General features: G+C 53.3%; 1 protein-coding gene across 1 annotated transcript in view; it reads left to right on the top strand.

The window, feature by feature from the left end:
• Man1c1 (mannosidase alpha class 1C member 1) overlaps window positions 1-22,946 on the top strand; it is a 169,998-nt gene that overhangs the window by 139,455 nt on the left and 7,597 nt on the right. The window contains exons 3-8 of the mRNA XM_004637589.3: window positions 688-803; window positions 3,008-3,088; window positions 6,878-6,972; window positions 11,356-11,473; window positions 15,230-15,323; window positions 19,747-19,862. Coding sequence (XP_004637646.1) covers window positions 688-803; window positions 3,008-3,088; window positions 6,878-6,972; window positions 11,356-11,473; window positions 15,230-15,323; window positions 19,747-19,862 — 620 coding nt within the window. The remainder of the gene's footprint in view (window positions 1-687; window positions 804-3,007; window positions 3,089-6,877; window positions 6,973-11,355; window positions 11,474-15,229; window positions 15,324-19,746; window positions 19,863-22,946) is intronic.

The following is a 22,946-nucleotide window of genomic DNA, read 5'->3' as shown; positions in this document are numbered from 1 at the left end:
CCAGAGCTGAAGAAATAAAAAAGTACCTGTATTCTCAGCGTTTCCCCACCACCACCACCCCCTCGCCCAACAACCACTAGACATCAACTCTCCAGGCTCAGTGCCGGTCACACGACAAAGAAATTATAATGTGCCACTTTTTCTTTCTTAATGGATCCCTGGACTATCTCCCCAAGTAAATAAACACTGCTCTGCTTCCCTGTGTGGGTGGCTTCAGGGCATCCTGCTTTATGTCTGAGCCACAATTTATACAACTAAGTCTTCACTGTAGGTGTTGGGGTCCTCCCCACTGCAGTACACAGGGCCGCAGCAAACACCTTCCTAGGAAGGAGCTTACAAACACCTTTATTTTCTCCCTCATTAAAGTAGGGAATGGAATGGACAAGTTGGGGGACTGGTGGATAGGTTGGAACTGTAGTCTGCTACACAGAGGACAGTGGGTGCCCAGCAGGCCCCAAGCAGCTCCTGCCCATAGAGGAGTAGACCAGGGCCTCGGGACTGGCTCATTCCTGCCTTTCGACCTGTGGGGAGGACACTGAGTCCTCCTCACCTTGCTGGTGGCACTGGATGGTACCTTGGGATCTGCCCAGGCATTTTGGGGGCCTTGGGGAACTGTGATTGTCTAGTGAGGCTGATGGGATTTGAATGACTCTGAGTTACACCTTTGATTAATTCCTGTGCCTACAGGTGGCCTCAGTGGGGCGACGATCATTGATTCCCTTGACACCCTCTATCTTATGGAGCTGAAAGAGGAGTTCCAGGAAGCCAAGGCCTGGGTGGAAGAGAGCTTCCATCTGAATGTGGTGAGTCAGAGCCCCTGTGGTGTCGGTGACCAACTTTGCCCTGAGATCTGTGACCCAGAGGCATCACCCTGCCCATGGCTGCACTGCAGAGCACTCCCAGATCCAGGACTGCAGTTCCTGCATGCTGTCCCCCCTTAAGAACAGCCTTGAGGTGGTTCATCCCCCGAGACAGGCATCCTCCCTGGGAAGTAAGACAGCCACCATCATCCCTTCCTTCCCCATGAGATTCGCTGCAGCTCATCCCAGGCCCACTACTCCCAGCCAGGGCTGACTCTATGCAAAGCAGCAGCAGCAGCACAAGGAGGGAAACCATGGCCCAGTCTAGAGTTGCTCCGGCCTCGAGCTCCCAGTGCTGCTCTCTTGAGATGGGTATGGAGCGGCGACTTGGCAGAGGCCCCCAGCCAGCTGAGATCCTCCTGGTTTCCATCCTTACAGGGGTCACACGCAAGGCCAGGGCCTCACAGGGTGGACAGCTATGTGTCTGAATGGCCCAAAAGCCCTGTAGGGCAGCTCTGTCCCATTGATCTCTTGGCGCAGACCAATGTAGTGATTTGTGCTGGCAGCCTCAGCTCACTGCCAGGAGAGGCCACATTTGTGGATTTGGGGAGTGAGAAGTGGAGATGGTAGGAGGGGAGGAGGTTCACAGCCAGATGTGTTGCAGGGTTCTGCGTCACTTATTCCACCAGTGGCAGGTCCTAAAGCACAGGGTGCTGAGGACAGCTCCTGTAGCCCTGAAGGAGGGAGGCCTTCGCCTCTGAAGGGCCAACTTGCCAGCACAGAGCTGGGCGGAGAGGACACTACACAGAGGAACGCCCTAGGGTGGGGCTGGGAAACAGCACTCGGCCTCCCTGGTACTCAGGATCCACACTGTCCCGTGGGAATGACAAGGACCGCAGCAGCAGCAGTGCCCAGGCAAATTGGCTTGTTGTACAGATTAAACACAACAGAAGGTTGTAGAAACATTTAATGACACTAAAATGTCTGGGCATCCTCATCATCATAATTCCCAGGATTATCCTGAGGCTACCTGTGATTCCCAAGGGTTTGTGTGAGCCCCGGGGAGTTGAGAATCCTCTGGTGCCCTCCTCTGTCGTCCATGGCACCTTGTCCCTCCATGCACTCCTTGGCTCCTCTGTGTGGAGTGTGGACAGCAGGGAGGGCCAAGGAACCTGGGGACACTCAGTGAGCTGAGAGAGAGTCCCTGGAAGAAAGCAAGGGAGGGTCGCCTTTTTGAGCTGTGACTGTCTTTGCTGAGAAATGGGGATGACCTCGTGCAGCATGGGGAGGCAGGCAGGTGATCAGCTTTCCCTGTGCCTTGCTGATGGAAAAGTCATAGATTATTAAGGAATGGTTGCTTCTATCAGTAATACAAATGGTGATCGAGGAGAGCCCCCTCAGGTGGAGGCCACACCCCGCTCTGGGCAGGTGTCTTACCTGCAGCCTGTGTGCTGTGGGAGTAGGTGTCAGCCTGCTCTACAGATGAAGAGACTTCGGGCAGGGAAAGGTAAAATATCTTGCCTCAAGTCCCCTAGCCACTGAAGTGGCCCAGGTGGGATTTTTAACCTGAGCCTTGCCCTTGTCCTGATGCCCCTACACCCCTGGTTTGTGGTCCCAGTTTCAGAAAGAACTGAAATGATGAAGGCCAGGTGTGCATGTGCCCTGCAGGGCCAGAGCGGAGGTCTGGGAAACGGCAGGCCAGTCCAGCCACGCCTGCCTGCACCTCCCCTCAGCCTGACCCTGTGCTGTCCACCACCCCAGGAAAGGCCTTCCAGTTCTCTTGCTCAGCCAGGTTGGGGAGGTGGCCTAACTAGAGGAGGATTTGCCTCCCCCCAGGCTAAGCTCCAGCCAGCCCCTCCCTACCAGATGGGGGGGGGGGTGTCCTAGAGCTCCTTGGGGCGCAGCCAGGCATAGTTTTGCTATGATGGCCTCAGGCAAAGGCTAGGGAAGGAAGCCAAAGCCTGTGGTTTATTTGGAATGTTGTAAATGTGTAGTGGCCCTGGGCCTGTGCTAAACCTTCTCAACTTTTGCTAGGAAAACTGAGTATGACCTGGTTCACTGGGGCACCCCAAGAGCAAGGTTGTAGGGCAGGGGCAGGAGGAGGGTGGCTGGTGGCCTCCTTCAAGGGCCTGGCAGCTCTTGGAGTCCTGCGGGCTTCTCACTTACAAGTGTCCTACTGTTCCCTTCTCCTCCTTCCTGTCCTGCAGAGTGGAGAAGCGTCCTTATTTGAGGTGAACATCCGCTACATTGGAGGGCTCCTCTCAGCCTACTACCTAACAGGAGAGGAGGTGAGTGGCCCTTGGAGCCCCAGGACTGTCTGGGCTGGCAAGAGCTTCAGAGATATCCAGTTCTGCCCCCTCCTCTCACCAATGCCAAAACAAGGCTTTGAGGTGGCCAGGCCTGCCTTGGGGGAAGGGCAGCTGAAGACCCCTCCTCCTCTCTGCACCTCAGTTCCTCCATCCAGAGGAGTCTGATTGGTTCCTTAAGCTGTTAGTGACTTTTCTAAGGAAAACAACTACATCTAAAAAAAAGAAAAAGAAAAAAGAAAACAACTACATCTGGTCAGACCCCCACACATGTAGCACCTGGCAAGCCTCAGCTGGTTTCTACAGGTGTTGCTTCTAAGGACTGGCAAAGCGAAAGCCACTGTCCTTCACCATTCTACCGGTGGGGCCCTGGCTTTGTCTTTCTCCACAGTCACCTTTGCTCTCCCCTCCTGGGCCAGACACTCACTGTCAGTCCCAAGGGGGCTGCAGGCAATGGGCCAGCCACTGCTAGCCCCAGGCTGCGAGCTCAAGGCCTCATTCTGGTGAGCTCTGTTGGCTTCCAGCAGGAGGGAAGGCAGAAGGCCTGGACCTGGGTCCACCCACACTCGCCACTTGCAGCCACACCCCTTCCCCAGCCTGGGTGACCAGCAGGCTCTTGTGAAATGGGACGTGAGGTCAGCTTGGCCAGTGCTACTGCCTCCAGAACTCATATTCTTTGCTGCTAGAGACCTCTGAACAACATGGAAGGAAGGGAGGCTTATTCATCCCATATCGTGAGCTCCACTGGCAAGGCTGGCAGAGTCCCTGAAACACAGGTCATCAGTCACAATCTGCCACCTGTGACCCAGACGGTGGCTCTGCCTAGCACAGCTGCCACTCTGAAGCTGGCACCCCAGCCTTTCCCGTCCTGCTCCCCCTCGGCTCAATCTACCCTAAGACAAATAACTATGCCTGCCTCCCACTGCCTGGAGCCGCAAAAAATCCTTCCTCCCTCCACCACTGCTGTCCAGAAAGCCATTTCCACCTCCCTTCAGCTGTTGCAGCAGTGGTGGAGGGAGGAAGGATTTTTTGCGGCAGCATGCGCAAGCTTTATCTCTCTAGTTGCTTCAGGTCACTCTCCATCCGGTACAATCTCCTCAGCAGAGATTACTGCTTGTACCAATTTGTCCAAGAAAATTGTAGATGGAAGCCCTCAGCTTGGAGCCACCCAGAGCCTGAATCTTATTTGATAACCCCAGGACCGGAGTGTGACAGAAGTTGCAGAGACCGACAGGCGTGAGCTTGATAGACTTCACCCAGGCTCCCTGCTGCTGTGGCCAAGAGGATGGCTTGCATTTGAGGAGAGGGGATGCTGCTTGGGGCTACAGGGTTGGCTTGGGGTCACAGATTCAGGAAGAAGCTGGTAGCTCCTCAGATGACCCACTGTCCTCCCCTGCCTTCTTTAAGGGCAGCTGTGGTTCTGAGCACTTGACTCTCTAGGAGGGACCCGGATATACACTCGGCAGGTGGCTGTAGACAGGGGCACATGTGACTGGGGAATGGGCTCTAAGAGAGACCCAGACAGCCTGTGCCTGGAAGGCAGGCTCTGTGCCTATCCACACAACCCTACCTGGGCTGAGCACTGCAGTTCACCAGGCAGCAGGCCTGTCATTTCTGGTGTGCCCCCCACACACACACCCCAGTTGACTGACCCCAGACACTATCCCTTTCTCCCTCCCATGGCTGCAAGCCCCAGCGCAGCTCTCCCCGTCAACATAGGAGAACCACCCGCCCTCAGAGGCCCCAAACCCACAGCCCAGTTGAGAGGATTCAGAAATTGGTCCCCACTGCATCCGCTAAACAGCTGCCTCAGCAGGGTTAGTTGGTGGAGGAGGGCTCAAGAAAGCTTTGTTTGTCAGCAAACTGGATTGCCCCAGAGCACCCCAGAGCTCAGAAGTAAGAAGACAGGCTGTTTCCCCATGAACACTGTTGCTTAGGGACTTGCAGCTCCTCTCTTGAAAAGAAATAACCTGTACAATCCTCTCTCTGTATCCCGGGATACTGAGTCTGAGGGCCTCTCTGGAAATCAACTCTACGATATCCAAGCCATGATGCAAAATGGCAGGGTGCTTGCACAGAATCTGCAAACGTCCTCCATGTACCTGAAATCATCCCTAGGTCACTTATAATCCATAACACGAAGTAAATGCCCTGTTCTGTATTGTTTAGAAAATGATGAGAAAGGAAGTCTATACAGGTTCAATACAAATGCAGCATTTAAAAAAAAAAAAAAGTATTTCCAGTCTGCAGTTTCTTATTCTATGGATGTATAAGGTTACAGATGGCCACTGTGTCAGGGTTTTTACTATGAAAGCAGTTGCAAGTGGTGTGTTCCTGTACTCAGTCTGCTCTGAAGGCTGAGGCAGGAGGCTCGCTTGGGCCAAGGAGCGCTGAAGCCAGCAGGGCACCAGCTATAAATAAATATGTAAACTGCATAGAGAAAAGGGCTAAGCTATAATCCCAGCATTCAGGAGGCTGAGGCAGGAGGATCGTTGCGAGTTTGAGACCAGCCTGGGCGACAAAGTGAGCTCAAAGCCAGCCTGAACTGCACAGTGAGACCCTATCTCAGAAAAAAGAAGAAGAAAAGAAATAAGTTAGAAGAAGAAAATAAACATCAACCATCAATTCTCCGCCCCAGAAGAACATGACTGATATTTTGCATTTTGGTGCATTTCCTTCCTTTTGATATATCTACATGTAAATAATTTTTAGAAGTTGAATTACATGATTGTGAAATATTTTTCTCTTCATATATTATAAATTTTTTCTTTGCCATTAAATATTCTTCTACAACATCATTTTAGTGGCTGCATGGTGTTCCATGGCATGAAAGCCATAATTTAACTACTTCCCTATTGTTTGATAGAGCATTTCCATTTCACCCCCCTTTCTTCTACACGATATTGCAATGGCTATAAAGTTAAAGCTTTACAACATTAATGATTATTTATTTCCTTAGAATAAATTGCTAGGCTGGAAAGTGCTGAGTCAGAAGGCCAGACGTCCTTTGGAATCAGACTGGCATTTCAGAGCGACGGTTTGAGAGGACTATGCCCCGGGCAGGGCCCCTGAGGCCTGGCACCCCTTCTGAGAGTGGTATCCTGTAAGGGTTTAGGGCAAGCCGTTCACCTCTCCAGTCCTTCCTGTGAAATGAGAACCACAAGCAACACCCCAGCATCACAGCAAAAGACCCTTATCCCACTTTGACTGGGCAAACTTGCCCAGGAGGTCGTGGTTTCTGGAACCTGGATTGAGGGCGGCCTCGGCTCCTTATCCAGTATTCTATCTACACTGTCCAAATACCTTGTATCTCCCATGCCCTCAGTGTTAGCTTTCCATTGCTATAGCAAATTACCCAAGATAATCAACTTACAAGGAGGAAAGGCTTATCTTGACTCACAGTTTCAGAGGTTGGGTGGCCCCTTTGCTTTGGGCCTGTGGCAGTGCAGAACATCATGGCAGGTACAAGTGGTGGAGGAGACCTCATGGTGGCTGGGAAAAAGAGACAATGGAGCCTGGTCCCAGAAACCACAGCGGTGAATGATTTATAGGGAATATTTAGTTTACAGCCTTCTGAAGGGGGCAACACTATCTTCATTTTATAAACAAAGAAACTGAAGCTCAGAGGGAAGAAGTGTGTCCCCAGAGGGTGACTGCAGAGCCCCGCACTTCCCACTTGGGGTCTACAGCCTGGGTGGGGTCACCCTGCCAGGGGCAGCCCAACCACAGCTCCCAGCCTGGACTCAAAGCCTGCTGACCCTTGCTTTGCAGGTGTTCCGAATAAAGGCCATCAAGCTTGGAGAGAAGCTGCTGCCGGCCTTCAACACCCCCACGGGAATCCCAAAGGGTGTTGTAAACTTCAAAAGGTAGGGCGCTCTCTCTTTCCCCACTGTGGCTGTGTGACACTGTGGCCATCCCAGGCATGGGGACAGTTGCTCCTGCGTGGCCATCCCACAGCTGCCCCCACACCTCCCCACCAAGGCAGCAGGAGCCCAGCGCACATCGTTCCCTCCCCCACAGGCAGGTGCCCAGAGCTGCTAGGGGGTCTCAGGACTGTTCCTGGGAATCCTGCTCTCAAGGAGCCCTCGGCCCTATCCCTGAGCTGTGTGCCACTACGTTCCCAGCCACCAGGAGTCATCGGTGGCCATCTTTGAGGCCCTCTGACACAGCCAAACTACACAAAGCCTGCAGCGGTTCCATTGTACCGGCCCTGTTCCACATCCTAAAGTGAGCCCTTATTGTAGGGTGCTCACCCCACAGCAGCTGCAGCCAGCACTGGAGAGGGGCTGGGCCCCGGCTGGCACAACCGTAGCTCCCTCTCTGCCCTGTGGCCCCACCAGCTCCCCAGTCCTGCTGTGTCCTGCAAAAAGCGGGCTTCAGTTCTTGGGTCCCGGCCATCTCACTGTGGTCACAACTCTTGACTCCATTTCTGCACTCACTGATCCTGAGAGTCGTGGCCAGCTGCGGGACTCAGTGCTGTGCTCCTGCAGCCTCCCCCTGGCCTGGGACAAGACCTCCCTGGGCAGCCCTGGCTGTGCTCCTCAGAGCAAGCCTCCTCCCACACGGTCCTGGCGTGCCTGATGAGGGAGTCGGGTATTTTTAGGCTGTTTGTGTCTGCCGTGCTGTATAGCTACGTACACAAATGCATATTTCCTGGCAACATCTTGCTTTTATCTTCTGTTGCTAAAAATGGGAAGGCAACAAGAATGGTACAAACTTGTGTGACTGAGTTTGCTCCTTGGAGGGCACCTGCTGGTGGGCACTAGACCCACCTGCTACCCTGCCCAGTGCTGCCTGGCAGCCGTGGGACCTGGGACCTGCAGGAGCCCCTGGAATATCCAAGGCCCCCGCACCTGAATCAGTCTCCCTGGCTCTCCCACAGGACTCAGAGACACCCAAGCGCTCTGCCATCCATGCAGATGGATGGCAGGGACTAGGTCCACTTGCTTGCATCTGTCACACGCATGCTTACATTCGTGCGCAGGCACCCACGTCACACACAAAGGCACGTGTACGCAGCTCACCCCTGCCACACCCAGATGTGTTCATCCATAGCCCCAGCAGCCATGCCGTGTGCACCCTGTGCTGCGCTCACATCAGGAGCACCCGATGTGGGTTCTTCCTTTTTAACCTCACAGCAAGCACAGGGACTCCATTTTGCCACTGAAGAAACCGGGGCTCAGAGAAGTGTGGTAACTGACCTGAGGCCACACAGCAGCCAGGTGGAGTTAGAATTAGAATCTAGCTCTGTGTGACTCCAGAGTTAATGATACCCCCACCTGCACCCCCCACACAGAGAAGGCATCAGGGGGCAGCCTCCTGCCCGGGAGGGAAGGAAGGAGCCAGGCTGCAGGTTCACCTGCCCTTGACAGGCTGAGAGTGGAGGGAAAGGAGGTGGAGCCTCCTGCCAGAGGGGGCATTGACCCGCAGAGCTGCTCAGGGGAGCGCTGAAGCCTGTCTCTGGGGTGCTGCTCAGAACACACGGCTGGCCAAATGGCTCGGCGGAATAAAGCACCTGCAAGCAGGTGCAGGGGCCGGGGTTCGATCCCTGGGCCTGCCGTGCTGGCCCCGTCCCCGGTGCCCACTGAGACGCCAGTTGAGACTGGGCTTGGTGGCGCTTGCCTGTTGTCCCAGCTCTTGGGAGGCTGTAAACAAACAGATCACTACGAGTCCGATCTAGTAGTAAGACCCTGAACACCCTATAAACCCTTCCCTAAAATATAAGAGGAAAAAAAAAACTTCAAAAGTCAGAGCACATGGATTTGGGGCACGGATCCTAAGATTTGGCTTGGACTTAGCCCTACTGACTTACCATGTGACCTTAGAAAAGTGTCTCCACCTTTCTGAGCTTAGGTAGCCTCACCTGCAATAAAGATCATGGTATCTACCTCCATGGATATGCAGTAAAATAAGATACCAAAGCCGCCTGGCCCATATTAGGAATATATTAACAACAGTAACAAACAACAAATAATTTACATGTGCATAATTACACAGTGATAAAAATAACAATAATTTCATGCATAATTTATACTTCACAATAACTATGAGGCATGGGTACTGAATTGGAGAGATGAGGAAACTTGAGCTTTAGGGACATGAGCCACCCTTCACCAGAGGTACCCACCTGGTACCTGGAGGGTGCTGGGTAAAGCTAGGTGAGGGAGGCAAGGCACCCAGCCACCACCCGCCCACCTGCCCTGCTCCACCACAGGCCGTGGGCTGGGCTGCTGAGCCGATGAGGGCGTGAGAGGAGAGGCCCAGGGGGTGCAGGGAATGAGGACAGAAGCCGATAGGGTGCCTGGTAGCTTTTCACTCTTTTACTTTGAATGTCCCCTGGAGGCTGTAAGGATCAGTGCCTCCGGAGGCCCTCTGAGTGCCCAGGCACCCTTTGCACTGTAAGCTGGAGGGAGAAGTTCCCCCTGGCCCAGGGAAGAGGGTGACAGGATGGGGGAGGGGGCAGCTCCCTCTTTCCCACTGGGAGAGCTGGGGCTGTTTTAGGTTAGAGACTCTTGAGCTCGACTGTGAGGCCAGAGGTGCTCCAGCTCTCCTCTCTGGCACTCCACTGCCTCCCTGAACTCGGCTTTCTCCATTACACACGGGGATGAATGGTGCTTTACCTGGGTCATTAAATGGAGTAATGACACAGACCGCTTTCCACATGCTGAAGGTACTCCGTGAGCAGGAGCCCGTCTGTTTCTTATTGTCTGGGACATATGTGCTCCTCTCCCCCAAGTTAATGAAGTACCCCAGACACAGAGACAGGGTAAAGGGGACTTCTGTCTCTACATTTGTTGAAATCCCTCACTCCTCTCAACCCCCGAGTCTGTCTGATCTGCTTCTGTGAGCCACGAGGCTGGTGAGCTTGGAGAGGACAGCCCCAGCCCAGAAAAAAATGGTGCCCTCAGGCAGCAGGCAGGAACCTCCCCACACCCCACCTAGTTAAGTTCCTTTGGATCCTCCACAGGGAGCAGAGGGTCATCCCAAAGCCCCCATCTGAGGACTCTGAAGTGCCACAGTGGAGGAAGGTCACTCCACCTGCCTGTCTCCACCTCTGTCCTCCTCAACCTTCCTTCAGAGTCCCTGTCCCCCTGGTTGTCCTAAATGTCTGACAGGAAAGATAGTTGTGATATATATGAGGAAACTGAGTCATAGAGCAGAGAAGCAGCTTGCCCAAGGCCACCCCCACTCTGTACCCTCCTCTTAAACCTACAAAGCCTCAGACCTGGGGACTGGCTAGAAGCTATTACCCTCTCCTTGTTGCACAGATAGGAAAATTGAGGTATGTGGGATAAAGTGGCTTATCTGGGGGAACCAGTTGACAGACAGTCAACTCTCACCTCTGGAAAGCAAATGCTCCAGAAAAGGAGTATCTGGTACAAGATCACGTGGTACCAGCAGTGCCCTGTGGTGGTCAGCATGAGCCCTGGCCTCAGAGGCCCGCCTGGGGCCCCAGCTGCTGCCCTGGCTAGGTGAGCTCAGACAGGTGGCATCACTGCCCTGGGCCTGGTTTCCTCATCTGAAGGGGTCACTATCACATCCAGCCAAGGTCCCAGCTTTGTGGTAGCCTCAGCCCAAGGTGACTATGGGAACCTCACCACGAGGGCTGTGAGAAGCACCACATCCCAGGCAGGAAACCTGCCCTCCCAGCGCCAACTGTGTTCTCTCTGAGCCCCCGCTTTCCTTTGGTCCAGGAGCTGCAGGGCTGTGGTCACAGCACAGTTGCCTTCCTGCCACATGCAGGTCCAGGAAATCCCAGGCCAGGAATTGTGTGTCCTTGGAAAGCCCTGGCAGATGGGGAACAGGGAAAGGGCCAGTTGGGGCTCCATGAACTGTTTCTCTCCCACCAGATCTGTGGTCTCAGCCAGAGGATGGCAGCAGAGTGTTCTATGGATGGACACTCTGGTAACCCCGACTACATTAGCAGTGTCTCCTGTAAATTTATCCTGCTAGATTTTGAACGCCTAAGTCTTTCAGGAGCAGCTTGTTGATAGAAACAAAGCATATGTGAGTCAGGCCTGAGTTCAAATGACCTTCAGCAGGTCGCATCATCTCCCCAGCCTCAGTGTCCTCATCAGCAAAGTGGGGCCGGAGAGGATTTCTGGAGAACACGTGGCGAAAGTTCCCAGCACAGTGTGTGGCACATGACCCATTCCCCACCGCCCAGCAGCTGCATTTGCTCCCAGCAAAGGAGCCTCCTGCCCGGTCGGGAGGGGTGGATGTGACCTGGGCTGCTGCTTTCTTTTCAGTGGGAGCTGGGGCTGGGCCACGGCAGGCAGCAGCAGCATCCTGGCAGAGTTCGGATCCCTGCACTTGGAATTCTTACACCTCACTGAGCTCTCTGGCAACCCCATCTTCGCAGAAAAGGTAAGTGTGCCCTCCCCCAGCTCCCTCCCAGGACAGCTCCCCACCTTCTCCCCAGACAGCAGGAGGAACATCTGCTGTCATAAGGTCTTTAAAGGCGCTGAGTGTGTGGTCCTTCCCCACAGTTAGCAGGGGAGAGGCTGGGGGACCAGGATGGTTATCTGTTGAGAAGCTGACTGTGCCACAACAGCAGGCAGCAGGGAAGGGAGCACAGGCATCGCCAGGACCCTGGAGGGTGAGAGGAGGTTTGCAGTATCGCACATCAGCTCAGTGGTAAATCTGTGAACTGTGAAATCTGGAGAAGGTACAACCGAAATCTAGGCACCGCCTGGTGTTGGCAGAAATTGGCCACCATGCATGCATCCCCTTTCCAGGGACATTTAGCTTTTCCACGGGAGATGCGCCTGCCTTTTCCTCCCAGATGCCTGGCTGGCTGGCATCAGTAGCATACTGGCAAAGTGATCCCTCTGCACAGCAGATGCCTGCCTCTGTCCCTTCTCACTCATCCCCATATCTAAGGCGGCATGGGTTCTTGGAGGTAGGCTTGGGCCAACATCCAGTGACAGCAGCTGGTACTTGGCCCTTCCGGGAGGCCCTCCAAAGAGGTGGTTCCTCACTGAAGCATCCCAGAGCAGGCCCCCCGAGGTGTCTGTAGGTCTGTCCCCAAGCCCAAAGGAAGCAGTATGCACGCTGCCTTTGGATGATGCTCAGGATCCACAGCAGTGCTCCCTCCTGGAGTACCCCAGGGAGACAGATGCCCCCAAGGAGAGCCTTTGGGTCTCCCCAGTGGGAAAGCCTTCTCTCTCTTCAGGAATGCCAGCCTCCTAGGCCAGTAAGGAGGCTGGGGGCAGGGGGATGGATTCACCCCTGTTCTCTATGGCTCCCTATCTGGTGTTGCTAGCTGGCCTCTGTCTCACTCAGCACAGTGGGGAAGCAGATCCGCCTACCTCACCCCAGGCCTGGGAGCCTGTGTCCTCATACACATCCCAGGGTTTCTTCCGCCGGCTTGGGGACCACTGTTTATTTAGCATAGGAATCCACCAGATTGTCCTCCAGATCAAGAACTTCTTGATCCCCGCCTCTGATGTGGCACTCACTGCCACCCTCCAAGTGCCCACTCTGGCATCAGCCCTTTGGGCAGAGATGTTTTCCTCCCATTGAGAGGACTCTGCTCCCCTTGGGAAGCCCAGGGTCTAAGTATAATCTTACTGCCTGCTGCTCTTGTTTTCGGGTCCTTTGCCCACCCCTAAGCCCCTTACCACCACCTTTCTGCTCCCCTGCCCTAGAGCAGGACTCCTCCAAGATGCCCTGAGAATTCCAGAGTGACCAGGACAGGGACCACATGCTGGCCCTGGGTAGCTGGAACAACAGTCACCACTGCCTGAGCAGCTGCTGCATGCTGGGTACACTGTAGTGGCTCTAGCCCCTCTATCCCAGCAACCAAGGAGGTGTTCTTCCTACTGTCCCCATTCTACAGAGAAAGAAACTGAGACTCGGGCCAAGCAATGTGGCCAGGGCCATCCAGCTGGGGAGCCATTAAGCTTGGATTCAAGCCTACAGCGTTCTGTCTCTTCTCACATCAGACAGGAAGAGCAGGCTGCAGGCTTTTCCTCTGGAGTCCATCCTTCTGTCTCTGTCTGTCTCTACATTTGCATACGCGGGCTATTTTCATCCCCCATCACACCTCCCACAGAGGCGATTATTGGCAGTCAACAAATTGGCCCAAATTCTAGAAGCACCCGCACCCTCCAGGGGAGCTAATTTAGCCTGCTTCACTGCTCACCACCAGGACAGCACAGAATAACTTAGGAACAAGCACATTCCTGTCCCCAGAATGGACTCTGTTAACATAAACGAGAAGGAAGTCCAATGCAGCAAAGCCAACTGCCGTCTCCTAGAAAGAAAGCTCTGCCGCTGAAAGGTTTCTCCTCTTGCTCCACACCTTTAGGTTAATCCGCTAGCGGTGTGGCCCTGAGGCTTTCCTTCCCCAAGCTCCTACCCCGGGGGGACTCAGTGCCCTGCCAGAGCAGAGCCCATGGAGAAAGCCCTCAGCTCCCCCTCCCACCTTCACAGTCCCAAAGGCTGTGCATCAGCATCCACTTGCTCCAGCTGGGGCAGCCTCTGCAGCATGTTACCGTGTGGTCACCGTCCAGAGCAGACCCAGCAGCCACTCCATGTTGGGAGAAAACATGTTTATCCACAGGTCCAGGTTGAAGGAGCTGAGAAATGCTAACAGTTCTTCTCTTCATCATTAAAAACCTGAGATGCCCATGGTGGCGTGTGCCTGGAAGTCCAGCTCTTGGGAGGCTGTAAACAGGTGGATCACTGAGTCCAATCTAGTAGTGAGACCCTGAATACCCTGTACACCCTTCCCTAAAATGCAAAAATAATAATAATAATAGTAATAAATAAATAAAAACCTGAGATGCCAGTTAGGGAGTAGGGATATTGGGGTATTCAGGAGTCCAGGCTTGTCCATTGCAATCTCTCCTGAGGTGTCTGATAAGTTAATATGTAACTAGGTTGAACCATATAGAAGGGTCAACTTGTGACCAAAATTTGTTTAATTATCTAACATACATTTTTGGTATGATGAGAGCAATTAAAATCTATTCTCAGCAATTTGTAAGAATGTAATACATTGTTACTAACCAGAGTTACCACAGGACAGATCCCTGGATCTCAGTCCTCCGAACTAAAATTTGTATCCCTTGGTCCTAGTCAGCGCCTAGTCCTCCTACCCCACCCCCATCCTTGGTAGCCATCCTCCGACTCTACTTCCATGAGTTCAGTTTCATTGGATTCCGCCCTCAAGTGAGGTCACATGGTGTCTGTCTTTTGTTCAACCAACCATTCTCCTGGTTCATCCATGCTATTCAAAAGTTGCAACATTGCTGGGGTGTGCTGTAATCCCAGCACTGGGAAGGCTGAGGCAGGAGGCTCACCAAGAGTTCCAGGCTAGCCTAGGCTACATAGAGTTCAAGGCCAGGCTGAATTACAGTGAGGCTGTCTCCAAACACGAAAGACTAAGCAACATTTCCTCTTCTGAGGCTAACTGGTATTCCGTTGTGCACACCCTACCTTTTCCTTTGCCCATCCACACACTCAGCACTCGGATTGGTTCTGTGTCCTGGCTCGGTGGATGGTGTTGCAGTGAACGTGGGAGTGTAGCTGTTTTCTTTGACATATTGATTTCGTTTCCTTTGGATATATGCGCAGTTGTGAGATTGCTACATTTGACCATTTCCGGCCTATTTAAAAGGCAATTTTGGTCAGGATAGCACAGCAGTCTAAAGTGCCTGCTTAGGCACGCTTAGGCAGGTGCAGGGAACTGCAGTTCCATCCCTGGCACCACATGCCACACCAGCCCCACTTTCAGGGTGGGCTGAGCCAGCCCCTCCATAAATAAATAAACAAATAAATGGCAATTTTACAAAATGCTTACAAATGAACTGTTGTCACTTCTTCAACCCCCAAGAAAGGTCTGCCCTCAAAAGAGCAAAATCTGCGGTGGGTCTGAGGTGGTGCTGGCACCAGACAAAACAGTCAGTGGTATGGTGGCCGGGCTCTGTGTGTGTGCCCCGGGGTGAGGCCAGCTGACGCCCTGCAGGCTGGGGCCTGCAGTTCCTTGCATGGCTTTTCTTCCTGCCTGTGAGAACTGTGTCATATGTGAATCTAAGCCAGCTGTCTCCTGTCCCCAGAGGGCGGGGATCAGTTGGCGTCTTCGGGAAGGTGAAGGTGTCCTGTGTCTCTCCACAGGTCAGAAACATCCGCAAAGTCCTCAGGAAGATCGATAAGCCCTTCGGCCTCTACCCCAACTTCCTCAGCCCTGTGAGCGGGAACTGGGTGCAGCGTGAGTAGAGATGCCACATGCTCCCTCCTCAGGCTCCTGTCAAGCTTCCTGAGCCCCAGCCCAGGGCTAGCACCTGCCTCCCCAGCACAGGGAGGGACCTTCCGCTGTTACTGCCCCCGCTGGGGTGGATGTAACAAAGTCCTTCCTTAAACCCACCCCACCCCGTTCTCCAGCTGCCATCCCATTGGTGCCCACTGTGGTCTCCGTCTTTGTGCCCCAGCCTGCAGGAATGTGGTACCACTGTCCTCACTGAAAAAGGCTCTGCCTCCTCTCCCAACCCCTTTGGTCTGTCCCCTCACTTCAAACTCTAATTTTTAAAAACAATTTTAAGCAGAGCCTAACAATAATGATGTAAAAATCATTAATTGACCACTATCCCTTAAACCTTTAAGAATCAGTCCCTGAACTCTCACATGTGTCTGTCTGGAGGCTGGACTTTGAATTGCATAGCTGTTGACCATGCGCCCCACCCATGACGCAGTGAGGGCTGCAGGGGCAGTGCTGGCAATCTCCGGGGCCCACGTAAAGCACACTCTACAGAGAAGCTCTGGCAGAAGCAGGCCACAGCCCTAGCTTTGCCCTCTTGACCAAAGCCTTGGCCATGTGGTCATGGTCAGCAGAAAGTGGTGGTGGCAGATCCCTTCCCAAGTCCTGCCCAAGACCCCCTGGCTCCGTATCTCTTGGAATCAGGGAAAACATTACGTGGCTTGGGAGAATTCCCATGACCTCTCTGAACCTTAGCATCCTGTCCTGTGAAATGAGAAAAGTGGGTGTGTTAGGTTCTGTGTGCCTGAAAGGGATGCGGGAACAAAGGCCAGAGGCTGCAGGAAGCCAGCTTCATCTACTCAAAAGCCCATCTGGCTTGTCCCAATAGGAACAATTTGAGCAGGACCTGGAGGGCCAGCTTGAGGGGGGACTCCACGGAGATACTGCAGACACCTTTGCTTCCTACCTGGGCCCTGGCATTTGCTGGTCTAAGGAGCCCAGGAAATTCCACTTAAGAAATTCCCCCAGTGATAGCTTCACCTCAGGTGGCCTCCTGGAAAAAACAACAATAACAACACTTATTAGAAATGCACAATATTAAGCCGGGGATATAGATCAGTGGTGTAAGCACCTGCCTGGCAAGTGCAAGGTCCTGAGTTCGATCCCTGGTACCGCCAAAAAAAAAAAAAAAAAGAAAAAAAAAAAGAAATGCAAAATAGTCTCAGCCAAAGCAGATTGCCAAATCCAAAAGTATAGGGGAAAACATGAAGGTTTGAGTTACAGATTATGGCTCTGGGAAGGAACGGTTCAGCAACTGTTAACAGCTTTTAATTGTAAGACCTGACTGGGTAAGGAGGTGAGCTGCCCCAGGACAATGCAGCAAAACCCATAAAAAGAGATGAGAAGGGTGTGGCTTCCCAGCTCCACAGTTACCTCAGGATGCCCCACTCCCAGCTGAGAAGCATAATCTGCTTTTCAGACTGCTCCAGGAGCCGCAGGTCTGGGCTAAGTCGGTCACATATGGGAAATTGTTTTATATTAATAAAATATGAGTCTGCAGCCTGCTAAAGAGCAGAGGGAAGGTCATAAAACCCTGCTGATCCAGGTTTCTGCCTCCCTGCTCTGCTGGCTGTGGTGCGTGGGGTCATCTCAGGTTTTCCCGAGGTTTTCTTGGATCCTCTCCTGTGTATCTTTTCAATAGATGATCACATCCCCCCCCTTGCAGAGGCTGAGGACATTGCACCGTCTCCCCTTGAATCCTCAGAAAGAGCCTGTTCCAGGTGGGCAGGGGCTGCTGAACCTGTTTGCAGCCAGAAATTGCAGCACAGAGGCGGAGGAAGAACAAGGGCAACAGCACCTACTTCCCAGCCTCTGCTCTTGCCTGCTTCCCACTCCACCTTGAAGCTAGGTGTCAGTGTAGCAGAAGCTCAGAATCCTGCTGCTGCTAAGACTTTACACCCAGGGTAAAGCCACTGAGCTCCCAGTGGTAGCCGACACAGATGAGTCCGCCCTGAGACTGAGCCCTTGGAGTCTGGAGAGCTGCCACAGAAGGGAATGTGGCCCCTGAGTCACTCCTCCTCTGTCCTCAATCCCGATCCAGCTTTCCCTGGTGGCTTGGGGCCATGAGCTGCCCACAGGCCCAGCCTGGCAGCCTCCCTGGCCTCATGCCTACCAGTTCCTTAGGCTACGGCCCTGCTTCCTGTGGCCAAGTGTGGGAAGAGCACTTGCCCAGTCAGGCACCAGCAGGCTGCTTTTGGCTCGAGGACACCAATGTGTGCTCCCTTCTCACATTTCACAGACCGGAAGACTGAGCCCCAGAGTGGTCAGGGGCTGGCCCCATCCTCATGCAGAGGCACCCCTTCTACTTCGCACCACGGTGCTTCTCCCAGGGCACCACCCAGCCATTAAGCAGGGAGCCCCTTGTGAGAGGTATACATTTGGGTCAAGTCCCCCTGTTAGGTGACACACAATCACAGGAGGGCATCCTCAAGCCTTAGTGATTGGTCTCCTCTCTCCTGCCAGAAAGAGCCCTGCACCATGTCACACTGTCACACATGAGGAAGCACAAACCAGCTTGACAGTGAAGTGCTGCCTAGTCCTCCCTACCCTCTGTTCATTGAGCACTCACAGGGCCTCTCCATGTGAGGGACAAGGGCTAGATTACACTTGCTTCACTTAATTTACCTGGATGTCCCAGAGAAGGGGCCATGACAGGGTCCTCAGCCACATCTAGACCTTCTCAGTCTAGGAAAGCCTGAGTACCAGCCAGACAGGGTAGGATCAGGCAGGGCAGGGCACCCGGGGCCCAGAAGCAGCACGAGCCAAGGAACAGAGGAGAGACATTCCATGGTGAAGGCTGCAAGCGGGATGTTTGAAGTAGCAGAGAAAAGAGAGGAGGCAGCAGGGGATGAGTCAGGAGATGACGGTGTCTTCAGCTGTCCTGCTCTGGCCGCCCCCTCCCAGGGGAGTGGGGAGCTATCTGGGGCTTTAGGAGATTGGCCCAGTCCCACATGCAGCCTGCCTGCCTCTGCACAGACCCGCTCCATGGGCACGCCTGATCCTGCTGCCCTGTGCCTGCTCAGCAGCACCCTCCAGCTGTGGCCATGGGAGCCAGGCACCATCCGGGTCTCTCCGTTCTTCATGGCCAGGTCCCACCCCATTGGCTCCTCCCCAGTCCTCCTGGAGCTCATGCCTTCTGTCTGCTCCAATTTTTGCACACTCTCCTGTTCCAGAGCTCTTTCTGGGGTGAGACTTGATCGTGGATAGGCACTGTCGGCTGCAGGGCTAATTTCCCATATGGCAGCCTCCTCTCAACCCTATCCCTAGTTCTCCCTGTCTTTCCCCTCTGTGTTTGGTCCCTTTCTCTGGGCAGTTGTCTTGTTTTATTGCGTCTTTGTTTTTACTCTCTGGATGACTATGCCTGGTAGCCTAGCACAAGCTAAGGTCTGCCTCAGTTTTCCCACCTGGGAAATGAGCCCAATGGTGCATTCCTCACAGGATGATGGGAAGATGAAATTAAAACAACTTCTGTGGTGTGTTGCTTATTGTTCCATGATGGACACCCAAGAGAAAGGGAACTGAGGGCATAGTCTCCACACACTCCCCCACTTTCCACTTTCCCATTCTTTTTCTTCCTCTATCCTTCTCCAGAGGAGTTACAGACATTCTGCTGGCCTTCCACTCCTCAGCCCTCCACTCCGCCCCCTGAATGGAAATGAGTTCTTCCCAAGTCTCTTTCAGTTCCCCTATGCCTCCAGTGCTAGTCGTGGAGCACAGGAGCAGCACGCACAGGAGCAGCACGTGTCCTTCTGTGTGGTCCTCAGCAGCTGTCCCCCTCCATAGGAGCCCCAGGCCAAAAGGCTGTGCTCTGTGGATGACTCTGGCACTTGCCACTGGTCCACTGGCCACCAGAGCAGAAGGAGGGTCTTTGAGCCCCATTCCCCCCTCCCCCACCCCACTCCTTTGAATTTATTGATCCCAATTTGCTCAACTTAAACTCCCTTTCTCGGATCCCCATAGTACTCTGGGTCTGACCTGAGTTAAGGCTCCTCCTCCTCCCCCTGGCTTTCACGAAGACCCAGCATTATTTACCACATTTGTCACTGGGCAATAAAATCCTCTGAACTCCTTGCCACCAGATTGTCTTTTTAAAGAAACACAACCCATTTACAGTTAATAAACAGCGACCCTATCTTCTGCAGCTGCTAAGGCAAGATGACGCCTGGCCCCAGGGCACTTACCTCAAGGCCAGAAGTGTCCTGTGCACTGCAGGCTGTGTCCACTTAGCCCCACTGGGGTTCAGGGGTAGCAGGTTAGATGTCAGCTCCCACAACCCCCAAGTCCCGGCCATCAACGCCTGCATCTAAGATGTGCCCACTGGGTTCCTCCACAATTGGTGCAGATAGAGTTGACACGCTTGTCTTCTTCCCCTGCACAGACCATGTCTCTGTTGGAGGACTTGGCGATAGTTTTTATGAATATTTGATCAAATCCTGGTTGATGTCTGCCAAGACAGATATGGAGGCTAAAAATATGTACTACGAAGCCTTGGAGGTAAGACACTCACTTGGTTCCTCGTGGGTGGCTGGTCATTAGCCATGGCCCCAGAATGCTTGGGGGCAGTGAGGGTGGGAGTCACAGAGACCAGCTGGGCCCCCAGGGTGGGCTGGGGAAATGGCGAGGCACACCTTCCCAACCAGCACTTTCCACTGGCTCCTCCTGTGTCAGTGTCCTCAGAAAACCTACACAGAGGAGGTTAAGTCATTTGTCCGGGGTCACAGTCATGGAAGAAAGTGACAGTCAATCTGACTTAGAAACTAGGATTCCAAAATCCACCCACTCCCTGCACAGAAACTGAGCTTCGCTTAATGCACCAGCAGGCTGTGGCTAGGAGCAGGCTGTGAAGTGAGCCCCTCGTCTGTCTTCCTGCTACCATAGAGGCAATACAATTAGCACGGCCAAGCTGCTGCTCCTTCTCTCTATGTGGACAGAGAGGACAAGGCATTGGTTCAAGGCCACACAGCACAGGACTGACAGGGCTGGCACCACTGCTGGTCTGTCCACAGAGTGGGATGCACAAGGGTGGTGGGCTGAAAGAGTCCCTCCAGAATAGAGCAGAAGTGGGAGTCAGTGAGCCCAGGCCGCGAAGAAGAGGGTTAGGGAATTCCCCAGCTCTTTCAGCTACTCGGAGCCCAGGTAATAAAAGGGCCCAGGGCGGCCTTTGAGCCTCAGTTTCCCCATAAAGTTAATTAAGCAAATTGGATCTGTTTTGGCACAACCTCGAGCTAAACTACCACCTCAGTCCTCTAAACTGAGCTTCTTCCCTTCTGCCCAACCCTCTCCATTGTCACTCTACACCGCAGCCAGCAGAGCCAGAAAGGCACAACCTCTCCTCATCATTTCACTTAGTGCCCAGGGGTACACTAGATCCCTGTCCTTTACTCCCCAAGCCCTCCCTGGCTGGGCCCCTGCTGATCACCATGACTCCACCTCTTCGCTCTTTTCTCTTTACTTCCTTAAATGTACCAAGCTTATTCTCACATTAGGGCCTTTGCATTTGCTGTCCCCTCTGCCCGCAGTGTCATTCAGATAGCTGAGTTCCTCCCATCAGTCAGCTCTCAACTCAAACACTACTGCAATTACCCCTCCTGGCCCCTTTGTCACATACTCCAGTATTCTCTTCTTCCACTATAACAGTATCTAGGACTGTGCAATGTGAGTCGCCTAGGTTCAAGGATCTTGTCTGCTAGTTCACCCTGTATGCTTCACTCCTGAACACTGTCCAGCACACAGTAGGTACACAACAACTATTGTATGAACAAATGAAGGCTGAATGGGTGGGTGAATGGGAGGAAAGATATGTGAATGGGAAGGGTGAAAGGGAGGATGGATATACAAGCGTAGATGAGTGAGTGGGTACATGAGACCAGGGAAAGGATGGGCATATTGGGTGGATGGATGTGAAGTTTGATGGCTAGATGGATGGATAAGTATATGAGCTGGCAGATGTGTGGGTGGATAGATAAGCACAGACAGATGGATGGAAGACCTCTTTGGTACCTCTCTATTATATAAAACTGCCCAGGAAGAGGGAAACCACCCCCCTTTTTTTTTTTTTTTGTGGAGCCGGGGCTTGAACTCAGACCCTTGCACTTGCCAGGGAAGCGCTTATCCTACTGAGCCATCTCCCCAGCCCCTCCCCTTTTTTTTTGTACCAGGAACTTGTGCTTACCAAGCAGGCACTTATGCCACTGAACTATCTCTTGGGCCCTAGAGTGCTTAAAGAAACACATTGAAATGGACATCCAAAGTTGTAGACTTTTCTGGGCATGTCCAACCTGCATCCCACAGGCCACTTGCCTCCCCTTTTTTAGATGTTATAACAATTTTAAAATAAAGTTTTGTAGGGCCAGCCAGATAGCTCAGCAGACTAAAGCGCCTGCTTAGGCAGAGCGCAGGGGCCCGGGTTTGATCCCTAGCACCCCAAGTCATACCAGCCCTGCCCCCGGGGTGCGCTGAGATGGTGATTGAGACTGGGCATGGTGGCATGTGCTTGTAATCCCAGCACTTGGGAGGCTGAAAACAGGAGGATCTCTATGAGTCCTACCTATGTAGTGAGACCCTGTAGACCCTGTACTAAATACATTAAAAAATAAAAATAAAGTTTTGTTACTTTGGTACCTTAACTATATTTTAATATAAAGATGATTCCTCCCTGCTCGTGCAGTCCAGGCACGCCAGAGTACTGGACATGCCTGTGACCTCAAGAGCTTTCCCCACCCAGGTCCCCAGCGTGAGACCTCGGTCCTGAAGGAGTATGGGACTCCAGTCTCAGCTCAGCCCCTGCGTGCCTTGGGCTGAGCTTCGAGCGAGGCCAGTGCCCCCTGCCAGAGGAGAGCCTCAGCCCTGTCTGCTGTTCCTTGCAGAGTAAACTTGAAGTTCACCAGTGGCTGATTCCTGCCCTCAGGGCACACTATAGTTGAGGCTTCAAGAGGAGAAATGGCCATGAATTATTTAAGCAGCCAGGAGCTTCACAGAAAGCACTTGATTGAACAGGAGAGGACTCGGCTTCACTCCCACATATGAGCTCCCCGGTGAGGACCCTGGAGCCGCTCTGACCCTGGGTAAAGGCTGGGCCTCGGGCAAGTTTGGGGCTTTGAAGAATGTTATGGTGGTTCTCACCCTTGTCAGCATGTTAAAAATCACCAGGGGAACTGTCAGATCCTGTCTCCAGGCTGCAGTCCTGCTAAGTTACACCAGAACCTCTAGGGGGGGACCCAGGAATAGTGTTTTAAAGCTCCCTGGAAATTCCAGTGTGCAGTCAGGGAGCAGGTTAGACCTGGGTCCAGTAGCTGTGGGTGAGGGAGGTAGGCAGTCCCGACTGCACATGGAAGGGGCTATCAGAACAGGGAGGGCTTTGGGCACTGCAGCCTCCTCTGGGCTGGTGCTCTGTGCCCTTGGCCATAAAGTTCTACCTCGCAGATGATGAAAGCAAGGCTCAGGAAAGCCCGGAGTTACACAGCAGCAAGAGCAGCAAGACCAGGATGCAAACACCAGTCACTGGCTCTAAGCGTCTCGAGGAGGCTGGCCAGCCTGAAGTCCCTCCCAGGCGGCCTCTGATGCTCTTCTCAAGGGAAA

Source organism: Octodon degus, unplaced genomic scaffold (genome assembly GCF_000260255.1).
Source record: "Octodon degus isolate 3935 unplaced genomic scaffold, OctDeg1.0 scaffold00092, whole genome shotgun sequence".
Lineage (NCBI taxonomy): Eukaryota > Metazoa > Chordata > Mammalia > Rodentia > Octodontidae > Octodon > Octodon degus.
The sequence above is the reverse complement of the archived record's forward strand: the minus strand, read 5'-3'. Positions and strand labels throughout refer to the sequence as shown.